The sequence below is a fragment of the Pongo abelii genome, chromosome 1, assembly GCF_028885655.2.
Source record: "Pongo abelii isolate AG06213 chromosome 1, NHGRI_mPonAbe1-v2.0_pri, whole genome shotgun sequence".
In the NCBI taxonomy this organism is placed as follows: domain Eukaryota; kingdom Metazoa; phylum Chordata; class Mammalia; order Primates; family Hominidae; genus Pongo; species Pongo abelii.
The window spans coordinates 200,758,335-200,774,040 of record NC_071985.2 but is presented as its reverse complement, the minus strand read 5'-3'; the positions used below and the strand labels follow the sequence as shown (position 1 = coordinate 200,774,040).

General features: G+C 44.0%; 1 protein-coding gene across 2 annotated transcripts in view; it reads right to left on the bottom strand.

Moving 5' to 3' along the window:
- YARS1 (tyrosyl-tRNA synthetase 1) overlaps nucleotides 1–15,706 on the bottom strand; it is a 40,605-nt gene that overhangs the window by 19,293 nt on the left and 5,606 nt on the right. For both annotated transcript variants that reach the window (NM_001132584.2, XM_063713500.1), the window contains 4 exon segments: nucleotides 3,550–3,630; nucleotides 10,398–10,527; nucleotides 14,512–14,687; nucleotides 14,832–14,978. In NM_001132584.2, the coding sequence (NP_001126056.1) occupies nucleotides 3,550–3,630; nucleotides 10,398–10,527; nucleotides 14,512–14,687; nucleotides 14,832–14,978 (534 nt within the window).

Sequence of the window (15,706 nt, the reverse complement as noted above, 5' to 3'; positions counted from 1 at the left end):
GCCACTGCCCTTCAGCCTGGGCGATAGAGGGAGACTCAGTCTCAGAAAAATTAAAAAAAAAAATTGTAATAAAGTCTTTAAGATTTTATTTTATTTTTGAGACAAGGTCTCTCTCTGTTGCCCAGCCTGGAGTGCAATGGTGCGATCTCAGCTTACTGCAACCTCTGCCTCCCAGGCTCAAACAATTCTCCTGTGTCAGCCTCTTGAATAGCTGGGATTATAGGCGCACACCACCGTGTCCAGCTAATTTTTGTATTTTTACTAGAAACAGGGTTTCATCATGTTGGCCAAGCTGGTCTCAAACTTCTGACCTCAGGTGATCTGCCCGTCTTGGCCTTCCAAAGTGCTGGGATTACAGGAGTGACCCATTGCGCCCGGCCAAGGGATTGAAAATTTATGTCAAAAACGAGTTTTGAGGCCGGGCGTGGTGGCTCATGCCTGTAATCCCAGCACTTTGGGAGGCCGAGGCGGGTGGGTCACGAGGTCAGGAGATCGAGATCATCCTGACCAACACGGTGAAACCCCATCTCTACTAAAAATACAAAAATTAGCTGGACATGGTTGTGGGCACCTGTAATCCCAGCTACTCGGGAGGCTGAGGCAGGAGAATGGCTTGAACCCGGGAGGCGGAGGTTGCAGTGAACCAAGATCACGCCACTGCACTCCAGCCTGGTGACAGAGCAAGACTCTGTCTCAAAAAAAAAAAAAAAAAAAAAAAAAGATGAGTTTTGCCAGGCGCGGTGGCTCACGCCTGTAATCTCAGCACTTTGGGAGGCCAAGGTCAGAGGATCACGAGGTCAGGAGATCGAGACCACCTTGGCTAACACGGTGAAACCCCGTCTCTACTAAAAATACAAAAAATTAGCCGGGTGTGGTGGCGGGCACCTGTAGTCCCAGCTACTTGGGAGGCTGAGGCAGGAGAATGGCGTGAACCTGGGAGGTGGAGGTTGCAGTGAGCCGAGATGGCGCTATTGCACTCCAGCCTGGGCGACAGAGCAAGATTCCGTCTCAAAAAACAAAAACAAACAAACAAAAAAAATGAGTTTTACTCCAACTGTTGTTGGAGCAAAAATGTAGTAAAACTGTTTCTTGCATTGTTGGGCAGTGGTAAAAATATCTAACTTAAACTGTAATAAATTGCAAGGATACATGTTGTAATCTCTAGGGCAGGGATGGGCAAACTGTTTTAGAAAGGGTCAGTTAATAAAGATTTTAGGGGCTGGACGCGGTGGCTCACGTCTGTAATCCTAGCACTATAGGAGGCCAAGGCGGGCAGATCATGAGGTCAAGAGATCAAGACCATTCCTGGCCAACATGGTGAAACCCTGTCTCTACTAAAAATACAAAAATTAGCTGGGTGTGGTGGCACGCGCCTGTAGTCCCAGCTACTTGGGAGGTTGAGGCAGGAGAATCGCTTGAACCCAGGAGGCAGAGGTTGCAGTGAGTCAAGATTGCGCCACTGCACTCCAGCATGGGTGACAAACCGAGACTCCCTCTCAAAAAAAAAAAAAAAAAGATTTTAGGCTTTATGGGCCACATATGCTCTTTACTGCTTATTCTTCATCTTTTTTCACAATCCTTAAACAATGTAAAAACCATTCTTAGCTCATGAATCATACAAAAACAAGGTATGGCCCAAATCCCTGCTCTAATAATAAAAGAAGGTCCAACTAAAAAGTTAATCAAGCAGATAAAATGAAATAATAGGCCGGGCGCAGTGGCTCATACTTGTAATCCCAGTACTTTGACAGGCTGAGGCGGGTGGATCATGAGGTCAGGAGTTCGAGATTAGCCTGGCCAACATAGTGAAACTCCGTCTCTACTAAAAATACAAAAAAATTAGCCGGGTGTGGTGGCAGGCACCTGTAATCCCAGCTACTTGGGAGGCTGAGGCAGAGAGTCGCTTGAACCTGGGAAACAGAGGTTGCAGTGAGCCAAGATCGCACCACTGCACTCCAGCCCAGGCAACAGTGTGAGACTCTCTCTTTAAAAACAAAAACAAAAACAAAAAATAATAAGAAATAATCAAAAAATGTATTTATTTTATTCTTTTTTTTTTCAGAGACAAGGTCTTGCTTTGTTACCCAGTTTGGAGTGTGATGGTGTGATCATGGCTCACTGCAGCCATGATCATACCTCCTGGGCTCAAGCAATTATTCTGCCTCAGCCTCCTGAATAGCTGGGACTACAGAGGAATGCCTGGCTAATTTTTTATTTTATTGTGGAGACAGAGTCTTGCTATGTGACCCAGGCTGGTCTCAAACTCCTGGGCTCAAATGATCCTCCTGCCTCAGCCTCCCAACGTGCTGGGATTAAAGGCATGAGCCATAGCGCCTGGCCCTCAAAAAATTTATATTGTGGCTGGGTGCAGTGGCTCACACCTGTAATCCCAGTGCTTTGGAAGGCTGAGATGGGTGGATCACCTGAGGTCAGGAGATCAAAACCAGCCTGGCCAACATGGTGAAACCCCATCTCTACTTAAAAATATAAAAATTACCTAGGCATGGTGGCAGGAGCCTGTAATCCTAGCTACTCGGGAGGCTGAGGCAGGAGAATCGCTTGAACCCGGGAGGTGGAGGTTGCAGTGAGCCGAGAGTGAGCCATTGCACTCCAGCCTGGGTGACAAGAGTGAAACTCTGTCTCAAAAAAAAAAAAAAAAAAAAAAAAAAATATATATATATATATATATATACACACACACACACACACACACACATACATATACACATATATACTATATACTATATATATAGTAGTATATATATAGCATATATAGCATATATACTACATATATATAACCATATATATGTAGTATATATATATAGTAAGCATTTCTGCATTCATTAAATATAACAAAAAACTAAGCCAGGCACAGTGGATCTCGCCTATATCCCAGCACTTTGGGAGGCCAAGGCAGGAAGACTGCTTGAGCCCAGGGGTTTGAGACCTGCCTGGGCAACACAGGGAGGCCTCATCTCTACAAGTAATTTTAAAACTACCTGGGTGTTGTGGCATGCACCTGTGGTCCCAGCTACTTGGGAAGCTGAGGTGGGAGAACTGCTTGAGCCAAGGCTGTCGAGGCTGTGATGAGCCGTGACCGCACCAGTGCACTCTGGCCTGGGCGACAGAGTGAGAACTTGTCTCAAAAAAAAAGACAAGAAAAAGAAAAAGGAAAAGATGCTGGGAAATGCGAACCAAATGCTCTGTGAAAGGATAGTAGTTCCAACTGGTAATGCCTCTCCTTGAAAACTGGGCTATTAGGAAAGGAGTAAATCCAACAGGTGTGGGAGCAGCTTCCTGGTTGTCACCAGGCACATGGGCTTTGGAGTTTGAAAGATCTAATTATTATTAGTAAATAATTCCTGCTCAGTTACTAACTGTGTGATATTGGACAACTTCTTATCTTCTATCCTCAGTGTTCTCATCTGCAAAACAAGGAGAATATTTACCATACACTATGACTAGTGGGACTGACACATCATAGTTCAATAAACATAGTTGCATACCTCTGAGGTGCAAGTGAAAAAAGACAGGAAAGTGGACACTCACCTTCTCTGCAAAGGTAAAAATCTTTCTCTGATCAACGCCTCCAAATTGGGCATCTACTTTTAAATACTCTTCATCCAAAGCCTGTGGAAAGAAACACATGAACATAAACATCTACTTTATTTTTTTGAGACAGGTCTCGCTCTGTCGCCCAGGCTGGAGTGCTGTGGCATTATCTCGGCTCACTGCCACCTCTGCCTCTCGGGTTCAAGTGAGTCTCCTGCCTCAGCCTTCCGAGTAGTTGGGGTTACAGACATGCACCACCATGCCCGGCTAATTTTTTGTATTTTTAGTAGAGACGGCGTTTTGCCATGTTGCCCAGGTTGGCCTTAAACTCCTGAGCTCAGGTGATCCACCTACCTTGGCCTCCCAAAGCGCTGGGATTACAGGCGAGAGCCACTATGCCCGGCCTAAACATCTACTTTATTTCTTCTATATGGGTCTAAGAAATCAGAAACTTTAGGAAATTACTAGATTTTTCAGAAGGTAAAGCCAAGAAGAAAATAAACAGCAGTCAGCTTCCCTCTTGGCCTCAAAAGCTGCAAAGACAGTTGCTGAGTGTTTGCAGTGAACATTACTCCATGTGGATGTCATGGGATAAAAAAATAAGAGTAGTCTCATCCCTCAGAATATGCAGAATCCTGCAGGGAAGGAGAGAAGAAGAAAACAAACCATAGTGATGTCAAAGGTATCCTACTGAATAAGGTGGCCTGTGACAAATGACATATAAGTAGCATAAAGAAGTCCTGTGAGAATTCGGGAAAAAGGTAAGACTGAACTAGAAAACAGTGACTGTCTGGGTGCAATGGCTCACGCCTGTAATCCCAGCACTTTGGGAGGCTGAGGTGGAAAGATCACTTGAGCCCAGGTGTCTCTCCAAAAATAAAAAACAAACAAACAAAAAGAAATTAGCCAAGTGTGATGGCGCGCATCTATAGTCCCAGCTACTCAGGAGGCTGAGGTAGGAGGACCACCTAAGCCCAGAGAGGTTGTGGCTGCAGTGAGCCATGATTGTGCCACTGCACCCCAGCCTGGGAGAGAGGGTGAGGCCCTGTCTCAAAAAATAAAATTAAATTAAAATAAATAAATAAAACGGTGACTGTCACTCATGACATGCCAGGCCTGCTGCCAGCTCCGTGGATGGTGAGATAAATCAGACCCAGATTCTCCCTTCAAGAAGCCCAATTATCCAGCTGGGGAGAGACATGTAAACAGATCATTTCAACTCAGTGTGCTAAGGGTTAACCCAGATGTTCATATAAGGAACAGTGTTGACATAAAAGAAGAAATTATCTCTATTTAGTAAGATGGGTGTGGAGAAGGCTTCCTAGAATCAGATTGTGGGCTAAGCTTGGTTTTGAAGAACATATAGATGTTTTTCACCATGCAGAGGAAATAGAATGTGAGAAGGCACAGACGTGTGAAGTGTTTAGGGAAATTCTAAGTGATTCAGTCTGCAAAAGTACAAACTTCAAGGGAGGTGGGAAGTAGTGACTGATGAGGTTAGAAAAGTAGGTAAGGACCATGAAATGTCATGCTAGGGTACCTAGTGTTATCTTGGCCAACGAAAGGTTTTAAGGAGAGGAGAAATATGACCAGCAGTGTAGGAAGATCGCAACAGTAACAGGGCAGGGCAGAGACTGGAGACCCATGGGTTGGAGACAAAGTGAATGGCTCGAAGGCTATTGTGAAAGTCTAAGTGAGAAATACTGATGAACAAAAGACAATGAGGACGCAGAGCAAGAATGAATTTAAGACATTTTAAAAAAATAGAATTGATAAAATTTAGTGCATCATTGGCTGATGGGAAGAGGAAGAGAAGGCTGAACAAGCAGGAACAGTCTAGAACAGCATTATCCAACAGAATCTTCTGTGGTGAGGAATATGTTGTATGTCTGTGCTGTCCAATATAGTAGCTAACCAAGAACTTGATATATAGCCAATACGACTAGAGAACAAAAATTTCCATTTTATTTAATTTTAATAGCCACATATGACTAGGACTAGAGGCTACCACATTAGACAGTACAGACCTAGTTTTTTCTTTCTTTCTTTCTTTTTTTTTTTTTAGAGATGGAGTCTCACACACACAGAATAAAACAGAGATGGAGTCTTGCTATGTTGCCTAGGCTGGTCTTGAACTCCTGGCCTCAAGCGATCCTCCTGCCTTGGACTTGGGATTATAGGCATAAACCATGGCACCCAGCCAACAGTGCAGAACTAGCATGTCTCCGGGTTTTCTTTTTTTAAGATAGGGTCTCACTTTGTCACCCAGGCTGGAGGGCAGTGGCGTGATCTCAGCTCACTGCAACCTCCACCTCCTGGGTTCAAGCGTTTCTCCCACTTCAGCCTCACAAATAGCTGGGACTACAGGGGCATGCCACCACACCTGGCTAATTTTTGTATTATTTGGTAGAGATGGGGTTTCACCATATTGGTCAGGCTGGTCTTGAACTCCCAACCTCAAGTGATCTGCCTGTCTTGGCCTCCCAAAGTGTTGGGATTACAGGTGCCAGCCACTGCACCCAGCTCCAGGTTTAACCTTGGAAAATATCTCTTTGAGGTGACAAGGGAAAATTTTATTTTCTCATACCAAACATTATAGAGGGCTAGACGTGTTGGCTCACGCAATTTCAGCACTTTGGGAGACTAAGGCAGGAGGATCACTTGAGGCCAGGAGTTCAAGACCAGCCTAGACAACATAGTGAGACCCTGTCTCTACAAAAAATTTAATTAAAAAAAAATTATACAGATATACAAAGAAAAAGTGAAGTCTATCCATATTTTCATCCTGCCTTCACAAGGTAACCAGTATCAACAGCTTGGTTTGTACTTTTCTTTTTCTTTTTTTTTTGGAGATGGAGTCTTGCACTGTCTGTCACCCAGGCTGGAGTGCAGTGGCGCGAGCTCCGCCTCCTAGGTTCATGCCATTCTCCTGCCTCAGCCTCCTGAGTTGCTGGGACTACAGGTGCCCGTCACCACACCTGGCTAATTTTTTGTATTTTTAGTAGAGACGGGGTTTCACCATGTTAGCCAGGATGGTCTCGATCTCCTGACCTCGTGATCCGCCCGCCTCGGCCTCCCAAAGTGCTGGGATTACAGTTGTGAGCCACTGCGCCCGCCTGGTTTGTATTTTTCTATCCTTCTCCTTGCTCATACAAATATACGTGCACACAAAGGAAACAGAAGGATGTTTCTGTTAAACAAAACATGTATTTGTTTTGTTTAACAGAAAACAGGATCATGCTCAAATTTATTTTCACATATCGCTCTGAAGTTTATTTCCTTTATTAAGATAATGACAAAAAGGATTATGATTAACATAAAGATGTATGAGATGAACAATGTCTTAAAGGACAGACAGAGAAAGAATTGTAATGGAAGAAGTAAAAGAGCTTCCCAGGAAGTGGGGAAGGAAGAGGAGAGACACACAGGAAGGCCTGCCTACAGGTTGGAGAAGGAATAGCAAAAGTATATATTTAACTGGTGCCAGGAGAGAGGTTTGTGTACAGTATAGGCATACCTCAGAGATACTGTGGGTTCAGTTCCAGACAACCACAATAAAGTGAGTCACTTGGATTTTTTTGTTTCTCAGTGCATATAAAAGTTGTGGTTACACTATACCGTAGTCTATTTAAAGTGTGTAATAGCGTTACGTCTACAAAAACAACGTACATACTTTAATTTGGTTAAGGTATGTCTAAAAATGCTAACGATCATCTGAGCCTTCAGCAAGTCATAATCTTCTTGCTGGTGGAGGGTCTTGCCTCCATGTCTGATGGCTGCTGACTGATCAGGGTGGTGGTTGCTGAAGGCTGCAGTGGCTGTGGCAATTCCCTAAAATAAGACAACAATGAAGTTTGCCACATCAATTGACTCTCCCTTTCACGAAAGATTTATCTGGTGCAGGTGATGTTGTTTGATAGCATTCTGTCCACAGTAGAACTTCTTTCAATATTGGAGTCCATCCTCTCAAACCCTGCTGCTGCTTTATCAACTAAGTTAATGTGATATTCAAAATCTTTTGTTGCCATTTCAACAACGTTCACAGAATCCTCACCAGTAGTTTCCATTTCAAGAAACCACTTTCTTTGCTCATCCATAAGAAGCAATTCCTCATCTGTTCAAAATTTATCATGAGATTGCAGCAATTCAGTCACATCTTCAGGCTCCACTCCTAATTGTAGTTCTCTTGTTATTTCTACCCCATGTACAGTGACTTCCCTCACTGAAGTCTTGAATCCCTCAAAGTCACCCATGACAGTTACCATCCACTTCTTCCAAACTTCTGTTAAAATGGATATTTTTACTTCCTCCCACGAATCACGAATATTCTTAATAACACCTAGAATGCTGGATCCTTTTCAGAGGTTTTCAGTTTACTTTGCCCAGATCTATCAGAGGAATCACTATCTATGGCAGCTATAGCCTTTTGAAATATATTTCTTAAATAGTAGGACTTGAAAGTTGAAATCACTCCTTGATCCATGGGCTATAGAATGGATGTTGTGTTAGCAGGCATGAAAATAACATTCAACTCCTGAACATCTCAAGCTCTACAGAAGCTCTCCATCAGAGCTCTTAGGTGACTAGGTGCACTGTCAATGAGTAGTAATGTTTCAAAAAGAATCTTTCTTTTTGAGGAATAGGTCTCAAAAGTGGGCTTAAAATGCTCAGTAAATCATACTGTTAGCAGATGTGCTACTATCCAGGCTTTGTTTTTCCATTTATAGAGCTCAGGCAGAGTAGACTTAGCATAATTCTTTTTTGAGATGGAGTCTCACTCTGTTACCCAGGCTGGAGTGCAGTGGTGTGATCTCGGCTCACTGCAATCTCTGCCTCCTAGGTTTAAGTGATTCTCCTGCCTCAGCCTCCCGAGTAGCTGGGGTTACAGATGCGCGCCACAACACCTGGCTATTTTTTTTTTTTTTTTTTTGAGATGGAGTCTTGCATTGTTGCCCGGGCTGGAGTGCAATGGCACGATCTCGGCTTACTGCAATCTCCGCCTCCCGGGTTCAAGCGACTGTCCTGCCTCAGCCTCTAGAGTAGCTGGGACTACAGTTGCACGCCATCGTGCCCGGCTAATTTTTGTATTTTTAGTAGAGACGGGGTTTTACTATGATGGCCAGGATGGTCTCGAACTCCTGACCTCGTGATCTGCCTGCCTCGGCCTCCCAAAGTGCTGAGTTACAGGTGTGAGCTATCACGCCTGGCCTAATTCTTTTTTTTTTTTTTTTTTTTTTGTAGTTTTAGTAGAGACAGGATTTCACCATGTTGGCCAGGCTGGTCTCGAACTCCTGGCCTCAAGTGATTTGCTTACCTCGGCCTCCCAAAGTGCTGGGATTACAGGCATGAGCCACCATGCCCGGCCTATTTAGCATAATTCTTAAAGGCACTAGGATTTTTGGAATGTAAATGAGCATTGGCTTCAACTTCAAGTCACCAGCTGCATTAGCTCCTAACAAAAGAGTCAGCCTGTCCTTTGAAGATCTGAAGCCAGGAATCAACTTCTCTCTAGCTATGAAAGTCTGAGATGGCATCTTCTTCCGAAAAAAGGCTATTTCATCTACCTTGAAAATCCATTGTTTAGTGTAGCCACCTTCATCAATAATCTTAGCTAGATCTTCTGGGTAACTTGCTGCAACTTCTACATCAGCGCTTGCTGCTTCACCTTGCACTTTCATGTTATGGAGATGGCTTTTTTCCCTTTAAACTTCATGAACCAATCTCTCAGCCTTCATAAAACTGAAGACAGGGCCTTTCTTTGGAGTAGGCTTTAGATTAAGGTAACATTGTGGCTGGCTTGATCTTCTATCCAGAGCACTACAATTTTCTGCATCTCAGCATAAGTGAAACTTATGTCTGTTTCACTTTCTATTTTTCAGGTGTTCACTGGAGTAGCACTTTGAACTTCCTTCAAGAACTTTCCCTATGGATTCCCAACCTGGCTATTTGGTGCAAGAGGCCCAGCTTTCTGCCTGCCTCGGCTTTTGACACTCCTTCTTCACTAAGCTTAATCATTTCTAGGTATAGATTTAAAGTGACAGATGTGCAGCCGGGCACGGTAGCTCATGTCTATAATCCCAGCACTGTGGGAGGCCAAGGTGGGTGGATCTCGAGGTCAGGAGTTCAAGACCAGCCTGGCCAAGATGGTGAAACCCCGTCTCTACTAAAAATACAAAAAAATCAGCCGGGCATGGTGGCAGGAGCCTGTAATCCCAGCTACTCGGGAGGCTGAGGCAGAGAATTGCTTGAACCAGGGAGGCGGAGGTTGCAGTGAGCCGAGATTGCGCCACTGCACTCCAGCCTGGGCGACAGAGTGAGACTCCGTCTCAAAAATAAATAAATAAATAAAGTGAGATATGTGTGACTCTCCCTTTCAACACTTAGAGGCCATTGTAGGGTTATTAATTAGCCTAATTTTAATATTGTTGTGTTTCAGGAAATAAGGAGGCCAGGAGAGTGAGGAAATGGCTGGATGGTAGAGTAGTCAGAACACACACAATATTTATTAAGTTCGTTGTCTTATATGGGCACAGTTTGTGGTACCCCAAAACAATGACAATATTAACATCAAAGGTCACAGATCACATATCACCATGCAGATATGATAATAATGAAAAAGCTTGAAATACTGTGAGAATTACCAAAATATGGCACAGAGACATGAAGTGAGCACATGCTGTTGGAAAAATGGTGCTGGTGGACTTGCTGGACACAGGATTGCCACACACCTTCAATTTGTAAAAAACACTATCTGCGTAGTGCAGTAAAGCAAAGTGCAATAAGATATGCCTGTCATCAAACCAGAGCAGAAAAGGTCATCGGGCCACTCCATCCCCCTTAAGTACCTGCAGTCCGGGGTACAAGAGGCCACTCAGCAAAGGGTGCTCCACCTGCTTTACCACCTCAGCTCCAGCCTTCTTGGAATCGTGTTGTGTGACCACGGAGGAGAGTCTGTACACATCTAGTGTGTACTCTCTGAAGAGGAAAGGAAGAGGGGACAGCTGTAAACCTGGGCCTAGGCCTCAGTTTCCTAGGAAATCTAAAGCACATTAATTTACTTCCCTAACCTTAGTGTAACCAGGGATCTCAGTTTTAAAAATATATTTTAATCACCAACGTTCTTCTTCTTTCCCTCCCTTCTGGCAATGCATTCTTATTTAATTATGTTCTTGCTTAAGAAATTCCAGAGAGGAGGGTGAGGATTCAAAAACTACCTATTGGGTATTGTGCTGATTACCTGGGTGACAAAACTGTCTGTACACCAAACTCCTGTGACATGTAATTTACTCATGTAACAAACCTGCACATGCACCCCTTGAATCTAAAATAAAAGTTGGAAAAAAAGAAATCCCAGAAGCTAATCTTGAAACAAACTAGGCATGGAGCCCAGACTGCAGAATCCTCCTGCTCAGAGGGAGTCTGGAATGATTAGTCCATCACCATCAGTCTGAAGTCAAGATAATACCAACCATACCTCCTGACAGGCAATTATGCAAGACAGCCATCAGAAAAAAGACACACAGACCCTGCATTCTCACCACTCCTGCATGTCTCCCACACCAAGTCTCCCTTTAAAAACACTATGGTAACATTTAGAATTTAAGATAGTACTTTAGAACACTAGCTCACCATCTTCTCAGTTTGTTGGCTTTCTGATTAAACCTGCTTTTCCTCCTACCAACCCTTGTCTCTTGTGTCTGGCTTTCAAGTGGCCGGGCAGCCAAACCTGGGTCCAGTTACATTAGGACATTCAAACAGAGCACTGCCTGGTAGCTTCTAAAATGTGATAGACCTATCTTCTCATCTAAAATATTACTTTATTTTTATGTTTTTCCTTTTATCTTTTTTTGAGACAGGGTCTCACTCTGTCGCCTGGGCTGGAACACAGTGGTGTAATCACAGCTCATTGCAGCCTCAATCTCCCTGGGCTCAGGTGATCCTCCCACCTCAGCCTCCAAAGGAACTAGAACTATAGGCATGTGCCACCACACCTGGCTAATTTTTCTATTTTTTGTAGAGACGTGGTTTCCCCACATTGCCCAGGCTGGTCTGGAACTGCTGGGCTCAAGCAATCTGCCCACCCCAGCCTGCCAAAGTGCTGGGAAAACAAGCCACAGTACCGGGCTTGTTTTTCTTTTTAAAAGAGGGCTTTAATTAGTATTTTTCTTCACTTCTGGAAAATGTTCTGCCATTATCTCTTGAAATACTGCTTCTCTGCCATTCTCCTTCAGTCTCTTCATTTGGAAGGCCTTTTCAACTGATATCAAAATTTCCCAATCTATTTCCATGTTTTTTTTTGAGACAGGATCTTGCTCTGTTGCCCAGGTTGCAGTATAATGGCACAATCATAGTCACTGCAGCTTTGATCTCAGCTCAAGTGATCCTCCCACCTCAGCCTCTCAAGTAGCTGGGATTACAGGTGCATGCCATGATGCCTAGCTAATTTTTTGATTTTTAGTAGAGATGAGGTCTCGCTACGCCCACTCTGGTCTCGAATTCCTGAGCTCAAGTGATTCTCCTGCCTTGGCCTCCCAAAGTGCTGGGATTACAGGCATGAGCCACTGCATCCAGCAACCCCCACTCCCCCACCATTTTTTTTTTTTTTTGAAACAGAGTCTCACTCTGTTGCCCAGGCTGGAGTGCAGTGGTGCGATCTCGGCTCACCGCAACCTCTGCCCCGTGTGTTCAAGCGATTATCCTGCCTCAGCCTCCTGAGTACTGGGATTACAGGCATGTACCACCACACCTGGCTAATTTTTGTATTTTTAGTAGAGATGGGGTTTCACCATGTTGGCCAGGCTGGTCTTGAACTCCTGACCTCAGCCTCCCAAAGTGCTGAGATTACAGGCGTGAGCCACCATGCTTGGCCCTAAAGTCACTTCTGTATATAGAAAAGTATCAAGTGACTTTGAAGCAAGATAGCTTTATTTATCCCACCTTCCCATATCCCAAATTCTCTTAAGTTCTTGGAGAATAAAAACCATGCCTGTGTTCTTCACAGGTATAACCCCAGTGCCTAGACTAGTGTCTCGCACATAGCAAGAATTCAATATATATTTGCAAGACTCACTCCCTCACCTTATTCAGGTTTCTGCCTAATGTCATTTTAGTAGAGAGGGCTTCCCTAACCATCTCATTCAAATTGAAACCCCCCCGCTTCCTGAAAACTTTCTCTACCCTGGCCTGCCTGCTTTGTTTCAGCTATCGCCATCTGATACACATATAACTCATTATTTACTGTCTGTATTTCCTTGCTGGAATGTAAGCCCCATTAGGATAGGGACTTTTGTTTTGGCTTACTTTTGCATATCCAGTATCTAGAATAGTGCTTATCATATACCAGGGGTTCCATAAAGATCTGTAGATTAAATGTAAAAATGAATAAAATTTCAGGTACTCTACGAAGGCTGTAGATTCAAAGATGTTCATATGCTTTATTTATTCATTTCTTTTTCTTTCTTTCCTTTTTTTTTGAGATGGAGTCTCACTCTGTTGCCCAGGCTGGAGTGCAGTGGTATGATCTCCACTCACTGCAACCTCCACCTCCCAGGTTCAAGTGATTCTCATGCCTCAGCCTCCCGAGTAGCTGTGATTACAGGTGTACGCCACCATGCCCAGGTAATTTTTTGTATTTTTAGTAGAGATGGGGTTTCACCATGTTGGCTAGACTGGTCTCAAACGCCTGGCCTCAAGTTATCTGCCCACCTCAGACTTCCAAAGCATTGGGATTACAGGTGTGAGCCACCATGCCTGGCCCTATTTTTCTTTCTTTCTTTTCTTTTTTTTAGAGATGAGGACTTGCCATGTTGGCCAGGGTAGTGTTGAACTCTTGGCCTCAGGCAATTCTCCCAGCTTGGCCTCCCAAAGTGCTCAGATTACAGATGTGAGCCACCCTGCCCAGCCTATATGCTTTATTTAAAGCCTTAATTGTATCAAGTGAGGAATGGTAAAGAAAATTATGTTAGATGCAGTAAAAAGACAAAGTTACTAGTAAGAGATCTGGGTTCACATCCTGACTCATCTACTTACTAGATGTATAAACTCGGGAAAGTTAAATCTGAATTAATTTCCTTAGCAAAATAATGCTTACTTTAAAAAGTTGTTCTAAGGGTTTAAATGCAAAAGTGACTAATAGAGTGCTATGTACTTATAAATGCATATCTGAGGTTAAGAAAGAGTAAGTTAGGCTGGGCGAGGTGGCTTACGCCTGTAATCCCAGCACTTTGGGAGATCGAGGTGGGCGGATCACCTGAGGTCAGGAGTTTGGTACCAGCCTGACCAACATGGAGAAACCCTGTCTCTACTAAAAATACAAAATTAGCCGGGTGTGGTGGCGCATGCCTGTAATACCAGGTACTCAGGAGGCTGAGGGAGGAGAATCTCTTGAACCCAGGAAGCGGAGGTTGCAGTGAGTCAAGATCGCGCCATTGCACTCCAGCCTGGGCAACAAGAGCGAAACTCCATCTCAAAAAAAAAAAAAAAAAAAAAAAGAATAAGTTAAACATTAGGACATGAAATATCTATGCTAACATTCCAAATATGAACAAAACTCACAAAGATAAAAAACAATAACAATTGTTGGGGTGGTGAGAAATAAGTGAAATATTTTTCTTTCACATTTCTTTTATTATTATTTGCTGAGGCTGGAAGAGAAAGGGAGGCTGAATTGTTCACCATCACTCTCCCATATGCTGTGAGTTCTGCAAGGCCAAGGACTTTGTTATGGTTACGTTTATATTTCCAGCAAATAGGACAGTATTAAGGCATTTACTAGTCAGTACACTTCTGATGGATGAATTACAAGGACAATGAGGTTTTAATGGACAAAGTTTTAAATGGTTCTTAATAGGTCACGCCAGACAGCTTCTAATCTAAATGTAAAGAATGCCTGGACTCCACAGGCCTGTAATTAGCTAGAAGCACCAGAGCCACAAGGAGGGTGGATGATCAGGCACTTACTTGCTGAGCTGGTAATCAGTGCCTTTGATGAACGTGAGCTTCTCCAAGGGCACACCAATGCTCTCCAGCATTGCTTTGATCACATTCTCATAGTAACTGACTCGGAGTTCTAGAAGTTCCCATGGGGCTTTCATGTTATCCAGGTATGCGTGGAGGTCCGCAAACAGAATTGTTACCTGGACAAGAGATAAGGGGCCACCAAAATGTGAATTTGTCCAATTACCTCCAACCTATCTCCTCCAGCCCCACCCTGTCCTTGTTAAGTCTCTCTTGGGTCTCCCTTGGGTAATTCCCCAAGGGCTTATAGCATTAGTTCTTACCTCACACCCTGCCTTCAAGAAGTCTGCAATCTTTGACATGGGCACAAAGTAAGCCACATGTGGTTTGCCCGTGGTTGCCGTTCCCCAGTAAATTTTAAGTTCCCGCTCCTTCAGTATCTCCTTCAGCTTCTCTTCCCCTAGAACCTCCTATTGTGGAAGCAGAAGAGTTAGTTTAATGTTGGTGCCTCACCTTGCTCATCCTTTACCGTGTGACAAGGAAAACAACAGCATGTGTCACTGGAGAACCAGGCTCAGAGCCATCAAGGAGGTCCAGCCATGTTCTCAGTGCAGACGTGATACCCTACCTTGTTTTAACCTGAATTGACTCTCCCTTAGCTGAGAGAGCCAGACAAACTCCATTTTGGCTCCTTCACTTGTAGCCCCTTGCAGCCTCTTACCCACCCCGCTTCCTCAAGGACCTAACTTGTGCAAGCTGACTCCCAGCACATCAAAGAACGCAAATAACTGATAAGATACTATGGCAAGCTATATCTGCAGTTCCCAGGAATTTGCCCGGTTGATAGTACCCTAAGCCCCCGCATTTGTGTCTGGCTGATGGTACCCAAAGCCTCCTCGTCTATCACCTTGTGATGGATTTAAAGCCCCTGCACCCGGAACTGTTTGTTTTCCCGTAACCATTTGTCTTTCTTACTTTTTTGCCTCTTTTACTTCCGTAAGATTGCTTCAGCTAGGCTCCTCCTCCCCTTTCTAAACCAAAGTATAAAAGAAAATCTAGCCCCTTCTTCGGGGCAGAGAGAATTTTGAGCACTAGCCATCTCTCGGTCGCTGGCTAATAAAGGACTCCTGAATTCATCTCAGAGTGTGGCGTTTCTCTATAACTCGCTTGGTTACAACACGGAGAGCCAATGTAAAGT